General features: G+C 39.6%; 3 protein-coding genes across 5 annotated transcripts in view; 1 reads left to right on the top strand and 2 right to left on the bottom strand.

Annotated features, from left to right (window-relative positions):
• The window catches only part of smc5 (structural maintenance of chromosomes 5), a 21,097-nt gene extending 17,066 nt beyond the window's left edge, over positions 1-4,031 (top strand). The window contains exons 18-24 of the mRNA XM_042732200.1: positions 451-579; positions 667-762; positions 2,196-2,300; positions 2,395-2,514; positions 3,196-3,375; positions 3,594-3,689; positions 3,766-4,031. Coding sequence (XP_042588134.1) covers positions 451-579; positions 667-762; positions 2,196-2,300; positions 2,395-2,514; positions 3,196-3,375; positions 3,594-3,689; positions 3,766-3,897 — 858 coding nt within the window. The 3' untranslated portion in view covers positions 3,898-4,031. The remainder of the gene's footprint in view (positions 1-450; positions 580-666; positions 763-2,195; positions 2,301-2,394; positions 2,515-3,195; positions 3,376-3,593; positions 3,690-3,765) is intronic.
• Positions 4,032-6,010: 1,979 nt separating this feature from the next.
• Positions 6,011-11,950, bottom strand: LOC109092247 (AN1-type zinc finger protein 5-like). 3 transcript variants are annotated; one of them, XM_042732197.1, is made up of 5 exons: positions 11,799-11,950; positions 8,166-8,343; positions 7,873-8,076; positions 6,453-6,575; positions 6,011-6,362 (listed from the first exon to the last, which is right to left on the bottom strand). In XM_042732197.1, the coding sequence occupies exons 2-5, from the start codon at positions 8,320-8,322 to the stop codon at positions 6,214-6,216; spliced, it is 633 nt and encodes a 210-aa protein (XP_042588131.1). In that variant the 5' UTR covers positions 8,323-8,343; positions 11,799-11,950; the 3' UTR covers positions 6,011-6,213. The 3 variants fall into 3 exon arrangements, with proteins under 3 accessions (XP_042588131.1, XP_042588133.1, XP_042588132.1); XM_042732199.1 differs by having other exon boundaries at positions 7,873-8,073; XM_042732198.1 differs by having other exon boundaries at positions 11,795-11,946.
• A 1,682-nt stretch (positions 11,951-13,632) lies between these two features.
• Positions 13,633-16,689, bottom strand: part of erbin (erbb2 interacting protein) — a 78,552-nt gene continuing 75,495 nt past the window's right edge. The window contains exons 26-27 of the mRNA XM_042732196.1: positions 16,201-16,275; positions 13,633-16,111 (exon numbers count right to left, since the gene is read on the bottom strand). Coding sequence (XP_042588130.1) covers positions 16,004-16,111; positions 16,201-16,275 — 183 coding nt within the window. The 3' untranslated portion in view covers positions 13,633-16,003. The remainder of the gene's footprint in view (positions 16,112-16,200; positions 16,276-16,689) is intronic.

The following is a 16,689-nucleotide window of genomic DNA, read 5'->3' as shown; positions in this document are numbered from 1 at the left end:
ACAATGCATTTTATTTCCGTAAACAAACATATTTTTGAGTCAAACGGAATCAGTCAACAAATAAATGTAAAGGTATTTTTATAAACCTAGTTCAGTTGTTATAAAAATTATCATGTAATATTGCATTAATATAATTACGTTCTAGTTTAAAAGTTTGGGTTAGTAACAATTAAAATATCACTGTTTTTATTTTTTTTTATCAAATAAGTGCCATGATAGTGAACAAAAGAGACTTGTATTTATATCAATAATATTTATGTCAACAATATTTAAAAATTTTACCAACTCCAAACTTTTGAATGAAGAAATAATCATCTATTTTCTCATATTCTTTATTTAAAAATTTAATTTAGTTACCAAGAGCATGCTCTCATATCTCCTCTTAATTAAATATTCCTCATCCACTCATGATTCACGCACAGTAAGAAAGTGTGTCTGTGTGTTGCACAGGTGGTATACACCAAACTGGACCAGGTCAAGAACAATCTGTTGACCACGTGTAAGACTCTGATGAGGAGGGCCAGTGAGATCTGTAACATGACCCCCGGAGAGACGGCCGTCCCAGAGGAACTACACCAAGTGAGCTCCGTCTAATTCAGACCCCACATCCTTCATTCGGCCTTTAAGTCATTATTTTAAAACATTTTGTGCATTGTTTCCTCTCAGGCCTTCAGCCAGTTGCCTGATACACTGGACGAGATCGATGCCATGCTGAATGAGGAGAAGACCAGAGCCGAGTGCTTCACCGGCCTCAGTGATGCTGTGAGACAAACGCATCTGCTCTTATATGCTTAAGTCTTTAAACTGTTACTAATCAGTCCTCACTTCACTTCTTACTGAAAGCTTACATCAAGAAGAGCTGGTGAATGTAGGCGTCTCCAAAGACCAAAGTATACTGGAGTGTTTTACACGTACTCTAGTTTATGCGTACATTCAAATGCACAGAATTTCAGAGTATACTCCATTTGAGGTGTACGTGAACGCAGGCGGTCGACACATTCGCTCTAGAAAGCTTAATCTTTGTCCAGTGTCTGTGCTTTTTTTTTCCCCCCAGAAGTTGACAGATAAAAAATTATTTGTACACTTTTAAACTATAACATAAGCATCTTACACAGGTGCTTGTCAATGTGGTCATCTGTTGTTGTTGCATCCTCTGGTATTTTGTTTCTTTTTAGTTTTCGTTTTCTACAGTGAAACAACAGCCCAGGCCAGTGCTGCCCCCTTGTGGAACAACTGATTAGTGCAAAACAAATTCAGTGCGCATAGATGCCAATATTAGCTCCAGAGTTAATTTTTAGTTAAGCATGATAAACAATGTACCTCGGTATCTGATCATTTTGGGATTGCAAATGACCAGAATGTCAGTTTCAAATTTGACTCGCAGCCTAGTGTAGTAAAAAAAATAGTAGAAATTAAACCTGTTTAGTCTTTAAACTTACTAATCGATCCTCACTTCACCTCACTTCACTTCCAGCACAATTAAAGGGATAGTTCACCCACAAATTTAAATCATTGACTCCTCATCCTCATGTTGCTCCAAAGCTGAATGAGTTTCTCTCTTCTGTTGAACACAAAAGATGATATTTTGAAGAGTGTTGGTAACCAAACAGTTGACGGTAGCCATTGACTGCCACAGGATTTTTTTGCAATTCTATGGAAATCAATGGCTATCAGCAACTGTTTGGTTACCAACACTCTTTAAACACCTTCTTTTGTGCTCAACAGAAGAAACAAACTTATCTAGGTATGGTAAGAGATGACAGAATTTTCATTTTTGGTTGAACTTTCCCTTCAGGTTATTGTAACTTGATTCAACTGAAAAAAGCTGCAGCAGTTATCGTGTTATGAAAATTTGATGAAATCTGCCGTATTCACAGACACTGGTCCATACCCCAATCAATTTATTTGCGCTAAATTTGAAATATTCGTTGACATTCCGCATTATACAGTAAATTCCATTTTTATGACTTGATTCTGCAGTTCCATTAGCCTTTTCTGCATCGTGAAAATCATGAGTTATAATAACATTTCCATTATCATCACATTCATTGGCATTATATTGGCCGTCCCAGTTCCTAGTTTGAGAGTTGAGCACTGACAAACCACTGCACCTCAGATTGTCCAGTTCCTCTGTTAGCAGCAGAGCTCAGTGTGCAGTCAGTTCCTGTGTCATGTGCTGTGGTTTCGACTGTCAGGTGGTGGAGGAGTATAACAGACGTGAGCGGGAGATTCAGAACATGGAGAAGGAGCTGGACGACAAGACCAACGCTCTGACAACCTACAGACAAAACATCGCTGAGGTGCGTCTGACAAACCCCAACCCCGTCACACCAGTGCCTTCATCATACAGACCGAGTGTTAACAGACGTGTCCGTGTGTGTGTTTGTGTGTTAGGCCAAAGAGCGCTGGCTGAATCCTCTGAAGCAGCTGGTGGATCAGATCAACGAGCGCTTCAGTGATTTCTTTCGCTCCATGCAGTGTGCTGGAGAGGTGGATCTGCACTCGGAGAACGAGGTGAGGACGTGAAGCTCTCATACGCTCTCAGAACATCATGTCAGGCTGCCCCGTGATCAGTATTAGTTTGTATGAGACGGTTGATTCGCTGCTGTTCTCGTCTGGTGGACAGTGAAGGATTGTGTATTTTGCGATTGTAAGACAGTTGTGACCCTGGACCACGAAACCAGTCTTAAGTGTCAGTTTTTCAAAACTGAGATTTATACATCATCTGAAAGCTGAATAAAAACGCTTTATTAGGAATAGACAGTATTTGGCTGAGATACAACTATTTGAAAATCTGGAATCTGAGGGTTCAAAAAAATCTAAATATTGAGAAAATCACCTTTAAAGTTGTCCATTTTGAGTTTTTAGCAATGCATATTACTAATAAATTAAGTTTTAATATATTTACAGTAGGAAATTTACAAAATATTTTCATGGAACATGAGCTTTACTTAATATGCTAATGATTTTTGCCATAAAAGAAAAATTTATAATTTTCACCCATACAATGAATTTTTGGCTGTTGCTACAAATACACCCCAGTGACTTAAGCCTGGTTTTGTGCTCCAGGGTCACAAATAATGCTGTATTTGGGTTTGTTTTATTGGTGTAAAAGCCATCCTCTCATCTAAAGTATTGGTGTATAACAGTTTGAAGCCCCAGAAGTCAGATCGGTGTTGTGTAAATGTGTTTCAGGAGGAGTATGATAAGTACGGCATCCGCATCCGAGTGAAGTTTCGCAGCAGCACGCAGCTGCACGAGCTGACGCCTCACCATCAGAGCGGAGGAGAGCGCAGTGTGTCCACCATGCTGTACCTCATGTCCCTGCAGGAGCTCAACCGCTGCCCCTTCAGAGTGGTGGACGAGATCAACCAGGTGAACACACGCCTCAACAAACAGTTCTTTCTTACATCTGCTTACATTTCTAGCTTGTAATAGAGCAAATAATGATGGGCATGTGCACCAGACTGACACATCTGCTCAACGAATCTCTTCTGTGTTGTTAGTTAAAACTATAACATAACATAAATGATGGTATGAAATCATTAGTCATACAATTCTTTCCTGAGGTGAAGTGTTGTGTTGTTGTTCAGGGCATGGATCCTGTCAATGAGAGACGTGTGTTTGACATCGTAGTGCGGACAGCGTGTGGTGTGAACACGTCTCAGTATTTCTTCATCACACCCAAGGTAGGTTTGCTGAATGACATTGTGTGTGACGTGTTCGCTGATATGAGTGTCATTGAGTGTGTGTGTGTGTGTGTAGCTCCTACAGAACCTGAAGTACGCGGAGCAGATGACTATACTGTGTGTGCACAACGGACCCTACATGCTGCCGCCACACAAATGGAGCGAGAAAGCCTTCATCAGACGCGCCAAACGCAGACAAATCCCCTGAAGAACATGTTGAGCTGTTCAGTGAAGCACGAGTTCTTGTTGGATCAGCAGTTCAGACGAGGTGAAGTGCCTTCATGTCAAAGATGCATCAAAACTGTTACGAGTTCTGATTAAACATTTTGTATAATGAATAAATGCATGCAACTGTTGGTGTTTTTTTAAGTGTTAATTCTCACTAAAAGAAACATTAATATTATTATTAGGGTAAAATAATAATGCCAAGTAATATCCAATTTTATTAATACAGTTGTACAAATAAGATTGAGTGTGTGGCTACTCTAAAATATAAATAATAATAATATAAATATTTGTGTTGCTATCACTCCACTTGTTTGGTTCAGTGTTAGTAATGAGGGGTTTTCAGTGAGGCTTTATGCAGGTTACGTGGTCGATTTGAGCTGATTTGTTCAAAAACAGATTCATTTACAGTGCTAGTAGTACATTCATGTAAACATCAGTACAGTGCTGCCTTGAAAGCATTGTAATTAATAGGCTCTGTGACGAGTCAAGGCTTTCCTTTCTATTGTATAAAGAGTTAATTAATCAAAGCTTGTGTGATGTGGCCTACCAAACTGTCATCCAGCGCTGAAACATTTTATGTTAAAGTATTAAAATTCATTGTACTGATTAAATTGTTCGGGTGTATTGGCAGGAAAATGAAAATTCCTTCTCTTGTAAACCTGCCACAATCCTACAGAAAAGATTTCTGGATTAAAGCAGTCACATGGTTCCCGTGATCATAGCAGTCCTCACAGATTTGGGTTACTTTTGTTGCCACTGGTTAATTTTTACTAAATTATACTTGTATTGAAATACAATCTGACATAAATCTTCCTGGCCATTTAGCAATTTTATCTTTTGTATTATAATTTAGGTAGTTTAGATGGAGGAAACATATCTGGCAACCCTGTGACACACTGCTAATTCACCTGTTTTTAAATGAGTTTAGTCTTTCCATTAATTTGCAGAAATCTATCTTAGCCACAGAACGGACATCTTTATAACACCTTGACAACAGCACAGTACACATTTTAATGATATCTCTGTACATAATTTTATTTACATGATACAATTTCGCAGTAATGTTGGGTAACGAGATTATATGCGCAGTACATAAAATAAATAAAGATTACAAGCACAAACAACTAAAAATAAAAACCAAACATAAAGTAAATTTTTAGTTTTACTGTGTAATCTCACAAAGCTCTAAGATAACAGCGCTGCGCAGCCAGACCTAAAAACAAGAGACGGACTGAGCCTTCAATGAAAAAAGATGGCGACTAACTCACATACTCGCACCGACACACAACACTTGATGGCTGATTAAATGACACTAAGCAATACCATTATTTCTTACCAGCATTTAACACTCAATACCCACTAAAAAGATCAATCACACGTGAGAAAGTGAATTAGAGAGCAGCAAAAGAAGAAATGGACTTCTAATATGCAGTCAACTGTAAAATACTCATTTCACTAACCATGCAGAACACCCACTTTAAACCCAACGAGCCCATAAATCAAATTGGTGTCACATTACAACTCAATGAAGAAAAAAAAAAAAATTGTATTCCCTTAAAATGTCTTAAAGGATCGTGTGGGAGAATGAATAAACTTTTGTGTTGTTGCCATGTCCAACCTCATCTGAACTTGACAGGGTATCATGGATGCAGTCGCTCAAAATTGATCATGAAGCATTCTGGTCTGGCTGCATTAAACCATCCCAATTGGATTACATATTTTTCACAAAGTCTGTCAATGGTTTAAAAATCATTTTTAACACAGTCGAATGACAGGGAAACCCCAGCATCACTCCAGCAGCTGGATAACTGCCACTGGCTGATGCTCGAGCAGAAAGAAGGCTGACTCGAGGACAGGAGGGCCGAACGTTCGACCCGGAGGAAACAGAAGAGCGTCCATTTGCTACATGAGCCAGCCATGCGCTGCTCCGACAGCGCTCGGGTCAGAGCCGTAACAGTCTTCAGAGAGTCCGACCGGGAGACACATCACCATCAGCCTTTAGCACAACCACCAGATCCCAGGTTACAGCACGTCTTCACTCAGAAACAAACAAATGTCTCTGGCTTCACCTTTTATAGGCATTCTTTCCCCCCCCCAATTTGTTTTAACTTGAAGCTCATATACCAACAACAGAAAGCAAAAGAAAAATGGAAACAAAGTGATCACTCATGCATCGGCTTAGAAACAAGATTCTTTCCCATACTGTAATTAAAAAAACTAGTCTCTCGGATCACAGGTCAAAGTGCGAGTCCTTGTATCTGATCTCTCGCAAAGTCGAGGTGCGACGGCGAGCGCTTTATATTCTCTGAATCTTATCGGCCACCACCACTGGGTTCTCTTTGCGGATTTTGGCGGCAGCCTCCGCCTTGTAGTCGTAGGGGCAGTTGTGCTTGTCCGAGTAGCGATGGAGTCCACAGAAGAGATTCCCACAGCGGCAGTCGAACCCTGACAAACCAGACATCAGCACATCAGAACGTGTACAGAGAGACTGCATCTGAGCTGTGATGTGTGTGTGAACGTGCCAGCTGTGCCCACCTGTCAGGCCGACCTTCTTGCGGCACATGAAGCATCTGTTCTTCTTGGGTTTGGGGGCATCGGGTGTTTTGGTCTCTTCAGCTGTGCTCGGAGGAGCGGTGGACGCTGTCGGCTGAGTGACAACTGGAAAAACAGTCACACGAATTAACAGCTCACAACTACAAGCTAAGATCACTGGAAGAGTTTCACTCATACTTGACAAAGAGTGAATTACTTTGACTAAGAATGAAACATGACATGTAGCATTACACAATCTGCAGAACTTAACTTTCAAACAGTATTTTATAATATAGTGACTGTACGTGCTCCTTTTCTGGGACATGTCCTGGCTGGGATTTCCAAACTTCCTAAAATGTCCCAGTTTCGGCTTTGTTTTCCTATCGACAGCTCTCAGACATTATATGCATGTGTATTTGCATTGCTCTTATTCCCTAGATCCACCTTCTCACATGCAATGCCTGCACGCTATTGGTCAAACCGCTTTTCACTCATTACCTTCAGCAAACATTAAACCGTTTGCAAAACAAGCCAAAACCCAGAAATTTCAGGTAAATTACAAATCCTGTCCAGAACATGACATTATAAAAAAAAAAAAAAAAACCTGTCACTGATCTGACTGAAGTGAAAAATACATTTTTAATAAAGTATTTTAAAATATTACCCCCCCCCCCCATACAAGCTAAGGATAAATAATGATCAGCTGATTCAGAAAATTCAAAATTTTATTAATATAATCAATTTAGCTAAAAATGACAGTGCTGTACATACTGCAGAAATTATAGTATGCAGTTTTCAAGTGTATAGTAAGCAAACATTTTGTATACAATAAATTGATTACTTGGTGTTTCCCAAAATGTGTAGCTGATGTGTAATGTGAATATTAAAAAAAAAAAAAAAAGGTTTGCATCCAAGAGAACACTTCCCTGTTTCACCTAGCAATGCAGTCTTCTTGAACTCATTTTCAACATACGAGTATCAAGTGTTGATATATGAATTCTCATTTAAGAGAACTACATAGCACACGCTCATAATGACCTCAAAAGTAGTAGTTATTTATTTATTGCTTTAAGGCTATTGGTTGTAATACAAGAGTTACATGAACAAAATGAAAACCAAGCACACCGAAAAATACAGCAGTTACAATTGTACAAGTTTTTTTTAATTTTTATTAATACACGATAAACAATCTTTTCTCGTGAAACTTTAACTATACAAGTCCCCGAGTATGCAGTATTAGTGTACGCTCAATGCATGTGTGTGTGCGCGTGTATGTGTGTGTGTGCGTGCACGCATGCACATGTAAACCGTTTTAAAATGCATCTATTCAAACAAGTTCACTTCCTTGCAGTAAGTCAGCACTCGATTCTGAACAGTCTTGACTCTTGAGACACTTCCTCAAGTCTGAAACCGAAATACCAACCTGGTTCAGGAAGTTCTACTTTAGGCGAGACCACCTCGTCTTCACAGGAAATGCTCATCTCCGTCATCTGTTGTGTAACAGGAAGGGCAGCCGCGGAGCCGCTAGGTGACTCAGCGCCAGCAGACGAGGAGTTTAGAGTAGCTTCGATGATCTGGATGGCTGAGGATTCAGAGGTAGCACTACTGATGACACTGCTGGAAGCTGCTGGAACAGACCAAACCCTCTCAGTTAATGAGGAACAATCAATCTCACCAACACAGCCACGGCCCGTGAAGACGAGCGGAAACACATACCCATTGTGCTAATAGGACTGACTCCCCCGTTGTTCTGTCGTGTTAAATGCTCTTTGTAACAGACCGAGCACATGCCATTGTTCCGAGGGTTGCCGTAGAAACCGCAGCCGGTGGAACAGAGCATAGGCACGGGGCTTTGATTGGTCTCCTGGGCCATCTCTCCAAAAATGAGTGATTCCTGTTGAGAACAAAACACCAGTCATCAGCAAACGTAAAGCGCAAATCAAAGACTGGCTTCTTTAAGAGGATTTATAGTGATAAAGGTGCAATGTCAGATTAAGAGTCAGACGTCTAAACTCTTTTCTTGGCACGAGCCTCATCCTGGCACAGAATCGCCTGATTCAAGCCCATTCCTGCAAGCTCACGTCACGGTCATGTGATCGTTTTACAACCAGACTGAGCTGGATGCATGTAGGTCAACCTGTGAGACTTCCTGGAAGCTGCGGTTTGTTTCACTGTTAACCAGTAAAAGCCGTCATTAACACATTAATATAGAGAGGCTGCGTCAGACGAGACAGGAGAAGTGACGTCACTGCTAAGATCATGACAGAAAAACACTGCACCCATTAGCAGCCCCAAAAGCTGTAAACAAGACCATTATCATTCTTCTGAATGTCACAGATCACTGAATCAACTCTGCACTTCAATCTAAGATCATGTGTCTCTCAGAATTCTGTCCTAATACAAATAAACTCTAATGTTAGGGTAACACTTTAGTATACAGAGCAATTCTCACTATTAACTAGTTGCTTATTAGCATGCCTATTATTAATATATTGGCTGATTAGGAGTACTTATAATAAAACACATATTCTGCATCCCTAATCCGACCCAATACCTAAACTTAACTACCTTATTAACTATTAATAAGCAGAAAATGCCGTAGTTAATGGTTTGTTAATAGCAAGAATTGGACCTTGACTAATGTTAATGTTGTGCATCTATTTTAAATGTTGTTAATTATTTAACCGAATGCAATTAGGGGTTGGCAATCACTCTCCCAGGTTAAATGTTTTACATTTGTGTGCACATTTTTTGAATTTGTTTAATAATACTGCTGTGAAAGTTTCAAATTAAGTTTTCCATCTCCATTATTGTTTGGTTTTTAATTTTTCCTACTGCTTTTGTTTCTTTCGCAATCATTACCGACTGTTTATTTCCACAATATGAGATCTCCACGCTGCTGTTGTAATTCCATCCACTAACATTTAGCTAGTTGACATGCAGCATAACTTCCCCAAAATACTGTCATGCACTGTACTATTTTAAGCGATTTTCCTAATGCCTTCAAAATTACGCTGAGGAAACTTTCACAGCAGAGCGTTTGATGCGGACCAAACCTCTTTATATAATACAACCAGATAAGAAGAAAGCAAAAAATAAATTCAAACATTTCTGCTGCACGTCAAATGAATTAAACAAGTGATTACAAAGTACTGAAAAACCCCAAACAAAATCTTGATATTAATTAGGATTGGGCTACAAGACAATATATAGAAGTTACAACATATACATTTGTCAGAATAGTTACTGACTGATTCTTTTTCAGTTTTGCACTGCGTGGATGTTATTTATATGTTAGAGTGACAAAGAAATAAAGTCCCCATGCAGTGACGAGTAGTATTTTATTTTATTTTTTTTTACTTAAAAGCTACCATTATATAGGACTACAGTACTTTGACTACATTGTACTTGTCCTATTGTTTGTAATTAGGTTGTGTTTTTTATTTTTACAAACCAAAAACTATAGTAGACTTATAAAATTAATTCAATTATTAAATAATCTTTGTTTTATCACCCCCTCTTGCTCCACGGTCACATTCTGAATAACTACGCATTTATGTTAACAGTAAATTATAGTGTAACACTTTTTTCTTCCCTGTGTTGTTGCGGTATCAACTATAACTCTCAGAACTGCTCCCACATCACTACTGTGATCACCTGCTGGGCGGATGAGGCGTGACTATACTGTGTTTAGACAGAGGTGTAAATGACATCATGTACAGCATCCACATCCAAACGCTCGGAGCAACAGCCGACGCTTTTCAGGAATAAACCCGAGACCCGTCAGCACTGACATTCGCGCTTTCAGGGGCCCCACGTCTAGAAGTAAACAAGACTGCAGCGTTTCAGCATCAGAGGTCTTCCCCTGAAAAGCCACCACATGGGCTGCATCACGTGTGCATCTGCCTGCTGCCCCTCGCTCTCACACGGACGGCTGGATTAGTTTTTATCCCTCACAAGGATGCAGTGTCACATGTTGTTCAGAACCAGTGTGTCCCGACTATAAATACCCCCAATCGTCCTGACCTGCCTCCATTACATCACACACCTCTAGCAGGAGCCTCCTCCCTACACATGGCCTCATATATTTTGATGAAGCCAAAAATGGCAAAGCCCCAACAGGGCTGCCCCCCTCCCCCCAATGTGTTTCAGCCACCCTTGTCCATTTAGCCTTGTCCGGATGACAGAAAACACACGTGCAAAACAGACTTTTATTAAATATTTGAACAAAAGCAAACCATTAAGGTAAAAGACACCATAAATGGATGAAGACTTCAGTAAGCTCACATGCTGTCTCAATGCACCAGTACAGCTCAGATAAAGTCTGAAAGCGCACTGCAGCATGTAAACATGGTCACTTACACGCGTGATGTTTTATAGAGAGCTATCTCGGTGTTTGAGGCCTCAGTGAAATCCACTGAGTCATGCTAACACTAGCACCTCTGCTAACAAGCAGACAGTCGTCTATAAAGCGCGTAACTCTGTCCGCACGAGCGTGCATCCCCTCGAAGCCCGTGCTGTGTTCAGTCCGAGGGGTCTGTGAGGGTGAACCGGTTTATGTGCTTCACATCTGGGTCAGGGGGAATCTGCTTTGTGTTCGCCTTTGTTACAAACACTCTTCCTGTTCGAGCCAAGGAGCACAATCCTTAATGACTAAAACACAATTATACACAACTAGAATATCAATTCAGGACAAATCCGTCCAGATGTTGAGGAAAATAAGACCGGAAACCGTTTTTAAAAACGTTTATGGGTTCACCTGGTGATAATAAAGTCACACTAACTAGTTAGGGGTTGAGTTTGCTGTAACTGTTATATTATCACAATTGACACATGAAATAAAACCGAAAACACCATCATGGGGAGTTAATAACTCGATTGATGATTATATATATATATATAAACAGACTATTAACTATCTGAATAAACACTCAAATACATGCAGCTAACTGCAACAAACGGACGCATTTCTCATCTCCGCGACCCTGGAAGACAAACTCGGTTTAAATGCGAAACAAACAACGCGTTCATGATAAAAACATGCGTGTTTAAACCCAAATCTGTCGTTTTCGTGTCATATTTCAGCTTTTGGGTTCAAAGGAACAACAGGCTAATTTTACTAGCTGACATGCTAGCATCAGCTAACGGCCATATTTGGTTAAACTCCGCAAGTTCATCATTTTAGACTAACAGTTAACACATTAAAGGACATTATATCAACCAATAGCTTTAATAAAACGGGTATTATGCGTACTACTTAGTCGCTTTACCGAAGCGAGTCATATTTTCCTATAAGCTTAGCATGAGGTTTAAAGCGAAACGTATTGCGGAAAAAAGTGTCTTACTTGCCTTATCCGAGTAACAAGAGAAGCTCCCACAATATAGAGACTTTATATTACACCCTTCGCGACGGTCCGTGCTGTTAGTCCGCTTGTGTGTGTTTTTCTGGCTGCTGTTTGTTGGTTTTCTTTAATAGTGCTCGTGACGTCACGGTGATTGACACGTCCGCGGGGCGGGGCTTACTGCGCCAGTCATAACGAGCTCACTGTACAAAAACAAGCTTCTGCTCTGAAGCTTAGTTCTAGAGCCGCGTTGCAGTGTCTTGTTTGTCAGATGCTGGATTTTATTGCTCTCTGCAGTTCGTCGGAGTTGTAAATGCGAGTTTGACCTAAATGTGAGGATGTTTTGTGATAAATGGAGGCAGAAAGGTCTAGTCACTGCTTGCGACAAGCCACATTGCACAATGTTCCAGTGATTTCCAAATCAGTTCTGAGAAGGGTGATAGCACTGATAAGACCGATCTCCACACCCATACATTTTCATCCTGTACTACAGCCTCCACTGTTATCATTAGGCTGTTACTGGGAATTTTCAGTATGGCACTGGTTGCAAAATAAGGTGTAGAATCAGCCACAACGTGTTCAGAAGTTAAGGCTGCATCTGTTGAGATCCAAAATGCAAGAAAACAACTTTGAGGTGGACACATGGTGTACAGTACACTGGTCTGCTGGAGGTTATTTTTACATCAGCGGTGTTTGTATCAGATGTCAGCACACCGTGATCTGCTGACCCGGAGAACAGCCAGAGCCCGGCTCTCTGTGAAGATCATGTTGAGTCAATCACAACACATGCAGATGTGAGAGGACGACACTGGTGCATCTTAAATACCTGCTGCCTCGAGATTGCACAGTTGCCCAGCTACACAGCATTTTTTGGGCTTTATAGACACATTAGAAAGGCAAAGCAATCATGACTAGGGGTGGCCTTTGTACTCGGTCTCAAACAAACAAACAAAACAAATATAAGTCACTCCTTCCCTGTTAAAGAATTAACATGAAAGTAGATGGGAATAAATTAACACAAAACACAAATTAATGTATCGATTATATAAGAATACATTCATGATTGATCTGAGAACACGTCTGATTTGAATCACTCATATGTTGTCCACAGGAAAACAATGAAAGGAGTCTGTTGTCGGATGTCTCATTCATTACACAACAACCCTGCATCTGTTTTGAAAGCACTCTGTATTTAGCGCTCTGGTTATATATAGAGCAGGAACCTGATACGAGACAGTCCTGCATGTGAAGGCACAGCACCGCTGCTTTCTGGTCTTGAAGTGATTTCAGTGAAGGTGTTGAAGGCTTGGTTGTATTCTTATCTGTGTGAACGCTGAAGGCATTTCCTCGTGTAGTTGTGTTATCAGTAAACAGTACTGAGCTACACCTGATAAATGCAATGATTAAATTACTTTACTCATCTGATTTTACATTGCAGACCCATCTAATGGCACTTCTTTGTTAACACCTATCAGTCTTGATTAATGACAGAGATTATAGTGAAATATTGTATGGGTTTGTAACAAAAATCTGCCAAAACCTCAATCTCAAACCTAATAATGCATTTGTATCTGCCCAAAAAATCTGTTTCCGTAAGATCAGGTTGATAACTGAAGAAAAAAATTAGATGGTTTACCAAAATATTATATTAATTTGTTATTTATCCACCATCATTTCAAACCTTTATGACTTCCTTTATTCTGTAGAACACACAAAATATTTATTTTAAAGAATTGTTCCCCATTTTTGTCTGTTCGATGAAAACATGTTCCAATACATCACTGAACCCCACTGACGTTCACTTTACAGACCAAAATAAAGAACAAAGAACAAACATACACTTCGAAAGAGCATTAGTTGATTTATTCTTTCCACAGGACACCATGGAAAGTGAATTTATTTACAAAATCTGGAATGTAGAATAAATGCATACCGATCATCTTAATAGTAGCTGCTTGCGGAGAAACCTTTGACATAGCTATACATTAAAAGGGCTGCTTCTGTGAATCAAATTATTGCTGCTTTTAAAAACGTAATCACTAATGCCATGAACAAATCATAAACCTTTTAAAAAAGTATTTACATTTTGATTAGTAATCTCTAAAGTAAAGTGTACTAAATAAATAAAAAAAACACCAGTTGTTTTTAGTCACTGTGCGTTATTACGTTTTTACAATGTCTTCGCAGACAAAATAAACAAGTGACAGTCAAGGATTCTACGCTAGACTGATGGAGGTAACCCTGTCCACAAATTAAAAACGGTGTTGAATAAATCATTCACAGCAAAACTGGAGGCCATTGTTTTATCCATTAAATTTGTACTTTAAATAAAAAACTGTGAATAATCTCTTTTTTCCAAAAAAATAATCAAATTAATTTCCAATTCATAAACAATGGTAACTCATTACTTATTTTAACACACTCTGAGGACAGCGCGTCAATGCTAATTAAAATTGATCTGAATTCAACTGCGAATCAATTTAGAATTTGAGCTCTCGTCAAAAAGCCGACTGTGCTCTTTCACATCAAATTGTGGATTTGTTACATTATCAGTGTGTTAATTTGCTTACTTCAATTCATTTAGCGCTCCAGTCTACCGAAGAATACAGCGAAGAACGATCAAAAGGAGGAATTTCATGCAAATAATACAAACAGTACTACAATCGACAGTAGGTCGTCTCCTCGTATGCAGACATGCCAAAAGTCTTTCACGGCCTTTCGACGTGACTACTTCATCAAATACAAACATTACTCTTAACGTTTTACAAAGCTTTGTAGCTTTTCAAATCTCTTTGCTATTGAAGAAGTCGATGTATCCTCATACAATGGTATGATAATCTTCGTAGGGGTGTTTGGAAACAGTGCAATCGCTAATGTGACGAGACATTCATCCGCACACGGATTTTTCACTTTGCGAACTTTTTTTTTTTTTTTTTACAAATAAATCTGAAATGCCATTTCCTACGTTTTTGTCTTTTAAAAAATTGATATAAAATGCTTTTTCAATCAAGAAATACTAAATGGGTTTCATTATTGAAAAAAACAAAAAAACGCAACTGACTGTATCCTGCGAATGGAATAAAGGACTTTCTATTGCTCTTTCGCCCACTTTGTCATATGTCAGCCCAATAAGGCCGGTGAATATGCGGCGTGGATCTGCATGAGTATTGCTCTGGGTCGAACCCATGTCTGACAGACAGGGTCTATGGCACTTGACATGTCGCTTCTCAGCCCTCAACAGCAAACGAACGTCCATGACTGCACCACTAGTCAAATGTTAGAATGTTTTCGTAAGAGAATAAAATATTACGTCTACAATCGTCTTCACAGAATAGAAAACCGTTTCCAAAATGAAATAAGAGGAAATAAAAATGTTTCAGATTAGTTCGGTGGCGTTGGAATCAGTGGCTGTGATGTAGAAGGAAAGAAGTTGACGTGCCAGCAGTTTCATGCCGCCAGTATCCCAATATGCTTTGGTTAAAAAACACTTTCTGTTTCCGTGTATGTCGTCTTCTCTTTCGAAATCCTCATGGAAATTCTTCATCGTGTTCCTGTCCAAGTTTCACGTACAGGGAGCATTTCGGCGCATCCTTACTGGTGTCTCACTCCATTAAAGTGTGTAGGAAGAGACTCTTATTTCACTGGAGGAACGTTGCAGAAAGTAGATGAAGGCGGTTCAAGTTGCGAAGACTAGAAGAGTTGCTAGCATCGAGCATTACATATTTGAGGGATTAGGTGAGAACAGTGACCACCAGGTCTACAGATTTCACATCCAGTTCGGTTTAGCTCATCCCAGTTCTACATTCATTACCACAGTTAGCACGTAGCATTGTCTTCTAGCTCTGAATCTCACACAGGTCATGAAAGTGGTTTTTAAAAAACTCTTTAAAATAATACAAATAATAAAAAAAAATGAGTGATTGGTGAGAGAGAGCCCTGCCCTCAAACGGTCAGCTACAGCTAAATGTCCCACAAGAGCTCTACACCCAGGTGACGTCTTAAAAAAGGAAAACAAAAACTATCTTTACAAAAGCACAGGTATTCGTATCGTTGGACTGCACCAACAGACTATCCCACAGTGAAGGCGCATGCTCCTGTCTTCCACTTGATTCAGTGGTTTCACCGACGGTCAACCATTGTCCCGTTAACATCAGTTCAGATTAACTATAGATAGCACTGGCTCCTCTCGGTACAAAAATAAGACGTGCTCTGTTACGCGGCCATCTCTCGAATGATGATCAGGTCGACGGTGCTGGGAAACGTCTTCAGGAGGGATACTGCGTTTCCGTGATCGATGTTAACGAAGCTGTATCCGTTCGCCTGGAAGAGGATGTTGTTAAGATTAGTGAATTACTAAGGTATGGAAAAGACAAAAAGTGAACGGTAAGAGATGGATGAGTAGAAATGACCTGGATGATCCTGTCCCCAGGCTGAAGGAGTTTTGAAGCAGGTCCCTCTGACTGAACCCTCGTCACAAAGATGCCCTGTTGATCATTTATGATTTAAGAATTGATTATTCATTAGACTAGTTAGACTGCAGTTGAATAAAGGTCTAGTATATACAGGAGTTAGCACCAGTTTTAGCGTAAACTACAAAAAAAATAACACTATTGTTAAAATTATTAGGGTTGGTAAAATCTGAAAACTCACGTTCATCAAGGCTGCATTTACTTCATCAAAAATACCATAAAAACAGTAATACTGTGAAATATTATAACAAATTATTTTCTGTGATCAAAGCTGAATTTTCAGCATCGTTACTCCAGTCATTAGTGTCACGTGATCCTTTAGAAATCATTATAATAAGCTGATTTGCTGCTGCGCAAAAAACATTTCTGATTATTATCAATGCTGAAAACAGTTGTGCTGCCAATATTTTCGTGGAAACCATGAATTTT

Source organism: Cyprinus carpio, chromosome B10, assembly GCF_018340385.1.
Source record: "Cyprinus carpio isolate SPL01 chromosome B10, ASM1834038v1, whole genome shotgun sequence".
Taxonomy (NCBI): domain Eukaryota; kingdom Metazoa; phylum Chordata; class Actinopteri; order Cypriniformes; family Cyprinidae; genus Cyprinus; species Cyprinus carpio.
This window is presented reverse-complemented; position numbering and strand designations above follow the sequence as displayed.